The sequence below is a fragment of the Trachurus japonicus genome, chromosome 15 (assembly GCF_045865225.1).
Source record: "Trachurus japonicus isolate A0001 chromosome 15, Traja_1.0".
Classification (NCBI taxonomy): Eukaryota; Metazoa; Chordata; class Actinopteri; order Carangiformes; family Carangidae; genus Trachurus; species Trachurus japonicus.
This window is the reverse complement of record NC_140921.1, coordinates 23,080,359-23,087,546: the sequence shown is the minus strand read 5'-3', so window position 1 is coordinate 23,087,546 and position 7,188 is coordinate 23,080,359. Positions and strand designations below refer to the sequence as shown.

At 45.6% G+C, this 7,188-nt stretch overlaps 1 protein-coding gene across 1 annotated transcript; it reads right to left on the bottom strand.

Annotated features, from left to right (window-relative positions):
• Positions 1-7: 7 nt before the first annotated feature.
• mlh1 (mutL homolog 1, colon cancer, nonpolyposis type 2 (E. coli)) lies at positions 8-6,685 on the bottom strand. The gene is made up of 19 exons (XM_085800579.1): positions 6,447-6,685; positions 6,082-6,172; positions 5,074-5,172; positions 4,887-4,960; positions 4,725-4,797; positions 4,547-4,638; positions 4,407-4,449; positions 4,203-4,291; positions 3,988-4,100; positions 3,792-3,885; positions 3,550-3,703; positions 3,036-3,373; positions 1,350-1,495; positions 1,130-1,238; positions 985-1,048; positions 739-903; positions 553-645; positions 359-469; positions 8-274 (listed from the first exon to the last, which is right to left on the bottom strand). The coding sequence occupies exons 1-19, from the start codon at positions 6,551-6,553 to the stop codon at positions 119-121; spliced, it is 2,211 nt and encodes a 736-aa protein (XP_085656705.1). The 5' UTR covers positions 6,554-6,685; the 3' UTR covers positions 8-118.
• Positions 6,686-7,188: the final 503 nt, after the last annotated feature.

The window sequence follows — 7,188 nt, the reverse complement described above, 5'->3', positions numbered from 1 at the left end:
ATCTGGATTTTTGTCTCAGTGAATATTTATTTACAGCACAAATGTTACATCCAGTATAAAAAGAGCAGCACGTAGGGTTGATTTTTTTTTTTGGTCGGATCTGATCTGATGATCAGTTTCAGCACCTCTCAAACACTTTGTAGAGATCAGGCAAGTTGGCGATCTGCAGCACCGTGCCATCCTCGCTGAAGACCTTTGGAGGACTGAAGAGGGATCGGAAAGCTTTGAAGAAAATGTGCTCCACTTTCCACCGCCACGAGTCTGCCTCCCCACCCTGAAACCATGGCAAATAGTTATTTTGTTTTTGTTTTCAGCAGAAGAAAAAGCAGAAACTGTTAAAACGCGTTCAATACGACACCTGCTCCTCTCCCGGCTCAGCCTCCAGGATGTACTGCTTCCTGATGGAGTAGAACATGCTGCACTCCTTACTGAAGTCTCTGAAGCACTCCGTCTCGCTGTCCCAGTTCACCTGCACAACACCACCAAGGAAACTTTACACATACAGCTTGTGTTCCCAGACTGTTGTCATGAATGCAGAGAGACTTCATTCACCTCAGTGGCCAGACGCAGGATGAACATGGGGAGACCCTCCATGGTAGGAACGTACTTGTCGAGCAGTAGCGGCAGTCCCGTCAGGTTTCCTTCCTACGGTGCACAGAGCTCATTTTTATAACATGGCCTACTGTGAAGAGACGGGCATTGGGTAGGGTTGTCGCAGGTATGAGGTCAGAGCTTTACCTGGTCTATCTCCATGGAGAAATAGTCCTCCAGCATCTCAGTTTTCTTCTTCAGGAAGTCCACTATGTACTGAGCGAGGCCTTCTTTGGGTCCGTCCTCTTCTGTCCAGCCGCTCTCCTCACTGTCCAGAGCCAACATGGCCAGGTCATAGAGCGGAGCAGGAGTCTGAACACACACAATCATTAAAATCACACAAACTGCACAAAAGCACAACTTCTACTTACTCAAAATCTCGATTTTACTCACAGAAAGTCTCAGTACACCAAAGTTACCAAAGTCGTAGATGAGTATTTGGTAGAAAAGCTCCTGGCTGGAACCAAAGAGAAAGAAATGAAATATTAAGAATCGGCCTGAAACACAGGGGAGGAGCCATGTGTGTCCTGAGTCTGACCTGAGTTTGGTTGTGTTGAGCAGGTACAGTTTGGTGTGATGCTGGATCAGACTCCACTGGGGGTTGACGCAGCCCACGAACGAGTGGTTCTGCAGCATTTCTTGAAGACCTGGAAGAAAAGTATTTGCGTATTCATGAGAGAGAAATTGTGTCGCCAAGAATAATTAGATCATTGTACTGTTGATGTTCATCTGAAATAGACGATGGTCGTCTTGTTTACCTTTGTGTGTGTTGTCAGTGATCTCAGTTCTCAGCTCTTTGATGCTGTTGAGTTTAATGGCTCGTCTCTTGGGCGTGGCTGCAGCCGTCAGGTCTTCTCCTCCTTCGTTTTCATTACCCTCCTGTTGCTCTTTTCTCGAGCGCTTCCTGGCTCACAGTAACACACACACACACATATTTCTGTCACACATAACTCACACCGTCTTAAAATGGGAAAACTTAACAGGCTGTAAAGACTTTTACACATTTTCACACTCTTCATGAGTGACAGATTTGTGTCTTGCTGTTGGATGAAATATTTTTTTGGCCACATGGGGGCAGAGGGAATCCACTTTCTGATGACATGACCATAACATGAGATTATTTTCTAAGCTGTGATTTACACATCCAGCAGACACAGAGTGACATCAGCCTTTGTTTCTCTTAAAGACCCACTCCCGTGAAAATCGTGTTTTCTGAGCTTTTCACATGTTCCTGTGGCATTTTTCTTGTGTTAGAGCACTTATCAGCAGAGAAGGAAGTGCAAAATTGCATTTCAGAGTTTTTCTGCCTTCAAACTGCTGTGAACCAATGGCAGACGCGAACTGGCAGTTTCAGGAAGACTGGAGTTGAGGGTGTCACAGCTCCAGGGGAGGGCACTAGTGCTACAAGCTCCCGCCCCGCTCTGCATCTGGCTCAGAGGTGAAAGCCTTCACAGCTCGGTGTAGCTGTCTAGGTATAATAGGTATAGCTCACCTGGTAGAGCAGCTTGCACCATGAGCAAGGACTATGTTCCAGTCTGGGATCGAATCCCAGTGTGGAGTTTTACGCTAAACGCGCTGAATCTGTAATTGTACAATGTCCAGCTGTCAGCAAGCGGGGGGGTGGGGTGCGAGGAGGTGGCTGGGCGGGTGCAGAGCAGCGCAGTCTCCGCCCACCCCCCAGAGGTACATTGCTAATGTGCATGGCTAATGAGCTGGTTTTAAAATGGCCGAAAAGGGTCGCGGGAGTGGGACTTTAAAAGACTGGAAATCCATAAAAGACTGACAGTTTGTCATGTGTCATATACAGAGTCAGAAGCACTGTTTGTTTATGTGATAGGCTGATAATACAAGTAGGTTTATATGTTCTATAACACTTTTCAAAAAGTTAATAACAGCATTCCTACAACTACAACTATTAACACTGTCAGCTCACAGCATGAAGGTTTTTGTTTCGATTCCTTGGCCTTTCCGAGTTTGCATGTTCTCCCTGTGCCTGTGGGTTTTCCACCCTCCTCCCACAGTCAAAGGACATGCACACTACTGTAGGTGGATTGATGACTCCAAAATGCGTTGCGTAACGTGTGAATGTGAGTGTGTGAGGTTGTTGTTCGTTTCTATGTGTCTCAATAATCACAAATAATACTGAGGAGCTTTAAAAATGAGTCAAAGAACAATCACTTCATGTACCTGAAATCTGACAGGAAGTGATGACTAACTCATGAGGCATGATTCATTTACCTTTACACTCCTCTTCCTGCTCTCATTCATAACTCATTTGCTGCTAGTCACACAGAATCAATCATCCATCAAGACCAATCCTGATCTGACTTGCATGAAAAAAAAAAAACGTATCTAAATTACGCATGTTGGCTCTGACTCAGAGTCTCTAATCCTCTTCTGAACACTTCAACTTATGTGTGGCCTTTTGAAAAGAAGTTGCTAACCTCGGAGCGTCAGAAGCACTCGTGACAGTGACTTCCTCGTGTTCTGACGGCTCTGCCTCTTGCTGAGCCACGGCCTCCAGCATGTCGGCATCGTCCGACTCGTCCATCTCTACGCTGTGGGACTGGGCGGGCGTGGTCGCGGCCTCCCTGCAGCCGGCCCCAGCTGGCGCGGGGTCGGGAGGCGGCTTCTCTTTCGGCTTGAGGAAGGCATCCAGCTTCTGAGTGCGACTGTCGGTCCTCACCATCTGATGTGCGTAGACTCGCTCTGAAGAGTCAGCTGCAGCGCTGGAGGACTTGACCTCAGCACCACCCGAGGCTGAGAGCCCTGGCAACAACGTCTGCACAAACAAACACACAGCCAATATGTCCTAATACACTCTCACACCTCCTTTTTCTTATCTACAAAGAAAAGAAAACCCTGCTAATCTGACAGAAGAATTCTGGGAAGAGTGGATATTTAGCAAAAAAAACCAAACAAGTGTTGCAATAATAAAACACGGAGATCTTAGCATACCTGGGTGAAATATGTGCGTGAAGAGTTGGAGCCCAGCAGTTTGCTCTCGATGTGCTTCTGAACACTCTCAATGACGCTGTCTTCATGCAAGAAGTGCACCTCGTGTTTTGTTGGGTGAACGTTCACGTCTACATTCTGCGAGGCGATCTCTAAGCTGCAGTGATCAGACAGCAACAGTGAATGACAAAGTTGATTTAACCGTGATAGAATCTGTTAAAAAAAACAAACACACATTCTGTTACCTGAGGTAAAGAAAAGGGTGTGTATTCTTGGGAAGGTATGCAGCGTAAACTGTCTCGATCGCTTTCTTCAAAGCACTCGACTCCACCAGACGATCTGAGAACACAAACATCACAATCTCTATTCAACCAGACACTACCAAGATTGAACTACCTTTACCGGATGCCCCATTTCCAGAGACTTTTCTGCAAAACGTACGGTTGATGAAGAGGACCAGGATGCATTTCTTGACCGAGTAGTTAGCGTTTGAGATGTAGCCTTTCATCTTGTAAGCGAGTTTCTGATCCTCACAGCCAACTTCAATCAGCTCCCTGGGGACATAGTGCAGAGCAGCCAATGTTGAGACGATAACACGCCACATGCAGAGAGCATCAAAGCAGGTTTTCCTTTCTTTCCTGGTTGATTATTAGTACCTGCTGACTGCATTGCCAAACACAGCTCGAATGTTATCCACCACAGTTGCGTTGGGTAGAGTCCTCACATCTGCTACAGTCTCTCCTTGCTGGAAAGGGAAAAGAAGAGCAGTGGAAACACGCCTTTGATAATTGTCTTTTGAGCAAAGAAAAAACAGGAGAAATCCTCTGACCAATCAAAGAAGAAAAAAGAGCAAATCTCACCTTTTTGACTGAAAAACTTTTCCCTGAATTGTGTATGGCGTACCTTAAAAACAGCAGGGTAATATTGAATATACAAGACGAAATCCAAACACTATGATATAATAGACCAGCAGAAGTCACAGAAGGGATAAAAAACAGACCTGCTGACCGCTTCTACGATCCTGGAGTACTCATCACTGGGGCTCTTTAAAGCTTTCCTCCTGGTCGACACATTATAGAAGAGGTCCTCCACCTGCAGAGGGTGAAAGCTAACTATTGGAGGTGTCTGAGCATCCACGACCTTCACTCTGTTAGAGGTGTAGAGTTCAATCAACTCACAAGTATCTGTGTTCCTTGGTTGCCAGCACATGGCTTGGGGGGACCTTTCAGTTTCCCATCACTGTAGTTGGCTCTGTATGATAGAAAAGAATAGATCCATAATCCATTACCATAACCTCTGCCTTCACAGTTGGTAAGCCATGATTTGAAATGTTACCACACCTGTAGGCGCATTTGGCATCAGCTGTTTTAGTCGTTATGGTCACGTGTGCAACATGGCTTATACTGGCAAGAGCCTGGAACCAGGAACAGACAATAAATATGATGTAAAACAAAAATGTATGGGATGAGTAATAATGCATTGATGGCTGGTGCTGCTTCAGGGCTCAGAGCTAGCAGCGCTGCTCACCTCTCCTCTAAATCCATATGTTGCAATGGCCGACAGGTCCTCAAAAGTCTGGAGTTTGCTGGTGGTAAAACGCTCACAGACGATTTCCATGTCCTCTCTCTGTATTAGTAAAGAAGGCAGGGATCAACAGAGTCAGAATCAAGTCAGAGTCAGCAGTATACACACACACACACACTATATGAACAGTGAAGTGAAGATTACCCTCCTTATCAGACACTAGGGGGAGCTTGGGTTTCTATGGGTTTCAGTCATGTTTGTTTTAATAGACAGAGGACAGTCCAGACAATACTGAACTGATACTTCACTAGGAACACCATAAAGCCTCACCTTGCTCTGAAAACATCCTCAGTTCTTCAGCATTGTCTATCTCTACTGTCTCCTTTTGGTGAGTTGCGCAGACACTGAAGTCCCCACCCCAACTTGTTGTGAAGTTCATGAAACCAGTATGAGATGACTTTTGCCTTCTGACTTGATAGGCTGTGGCACTAAAATTTTAATGGGCTCAAAGTGTGCCAAGGAAACATTCCTGCACCAATAAACCAGCAGCAGTAGGCTAGCAGCTGCAGCCTGGACTGTTGACACGACAAGACAGTTTGGATCAATGGTCTCATGCTGTTGTTAAAGACGGCAAAGTTGGCACAGTCAGCAATAATCCTGCCAAATCGACCAGGCTACGTTTTCTAGTTCTCCAATGTCTAGTTTTAGGGAAACTTCAAGCCCACAGCAGCTGTTCATGACTGAAACAAGGAACCTCGAGGTGGATGTGCTACAGCAGCAGACCACATTGTGGTTATCTGTGACTGTGGCTTTTGTTTTTGACTGTGTCACCTAAAACCAGCCCATTTGACACCATCATGCAACAACTAAAGTGACTGAGATCACATTGTTTGTTATACTTTAGGTAAACATGACTGAAGCTGCAGGATGCTGCTGATAATTAGGTGTACAGGTGTTTCTAATAAAATGCAATGTAACTCCACCCTACACACACACGCCCCTGTCACTCACCCTAATGCCAGTGCCGTTGTCCTGGATCTGAAGGAGCTTCAGTCCGCCGTCTTTCACCGTCACCTGGATGTTGGTGGACTTGGCATCCAGACTGTAATATAATAAAACACAACATGTACTTGTTACTCAGCTGTACTGTATACTGTGACACACTGTAAGGTCCCTTATAGTCAGTGCCAGACGTCACTGGACTGTTACTAAGCTACAGGTGTTGGTAAGCTGCTTTGCCACAGTCCTGATGTAAACAACGGTGGCACCTCTCATATACCGTCACTTTCATCGGTTTCACTACTGGTTATCAAAGCCAGCAGATTAATATATAATATTTAGGAATAAGTATCCTTATCATGAAGTGGGTCAGTTACCAGTTTTCAATCATTTCTTTGACGGCGTTGGCAGGACGCTGGATAACTTCTCCTGCAGCTATACGGTTGACAACAGTCTCGTCGAGCCTCCGGATAACACCCGCCATGTTCGCAGTGCAGCTGGCCTAATGCCTGAGTGGTTCAACTGAAGGTTTTGGCCCTAAACACACAAACACTTACAGGAAAAAAGTGTGTACATTGAGGCTAAGTTAGCATCACACAGGACACAGCGTGTATGAGTGGGGCCGGAGAGAGGAAAATGAAGAGGTGTCACTCCCTCGGCTCATCGGAGTACGGTGAGACTCATTGTTTCTCCTTCACTCAACTTTTCCATTATCTGCTGTCTTTTTTAAAGACCCGATATACGTGCCCCCCAAAACTTAATACATGTAATTTCGTGCACTGCGTGGGCGTATGTAAAAACAAGTTTCTTTTAAAGACACTTTTTCTCACTGTGAGGTGATTCATCTTCTCAAGTATACACGATCTTTGATGACAGCGCGCGGAGAAGTGTGGAGGCGGAGTCAACGTCCTGACGTAGGAAGACGTCACTCTTCTTCTCCGGTGAATATATGGCATTTACAGTCTGTGACTTTTTTACTGTCTCTGGTTCTGAAATACTTAATGTGCCTCATCATTAGTTTATTAATCCCTGTCCACATTATAGCCAGAGACGTTCTATTGCCTAGAAGCACTTTGTTATAGCCCACCCCACCACACTTTTAATTTAAAAAGAAATCAG

What these genes read in the sequence shown, in the direction of transcription:
- mlh1 (XM_085800579.1), bottom strand. Translation starts at nt 6,553, where the DNA reads ATGGCGGGTGTTATCCGGAGGCTCGACGAGACTGTTGTCAACCGTATA. An exon ending in AAAGAAATGATTGAAAACTG is followed by an intron (nt 6,173 to 6,446) that starts GTAACTGACCCA and finishes ATTATATTACAG; the next exon opens with TCTGGATGCCAAGTCCACCA. An exon ending in ACCAAGGAACACAGATACTT is followed by an intron (nt 4,639 to 4,724) that starts GTGAGTTGATTG and finishes CACCCTCTGCAG; the next exon opens with GTGGAGGACCTCTTCTATAA.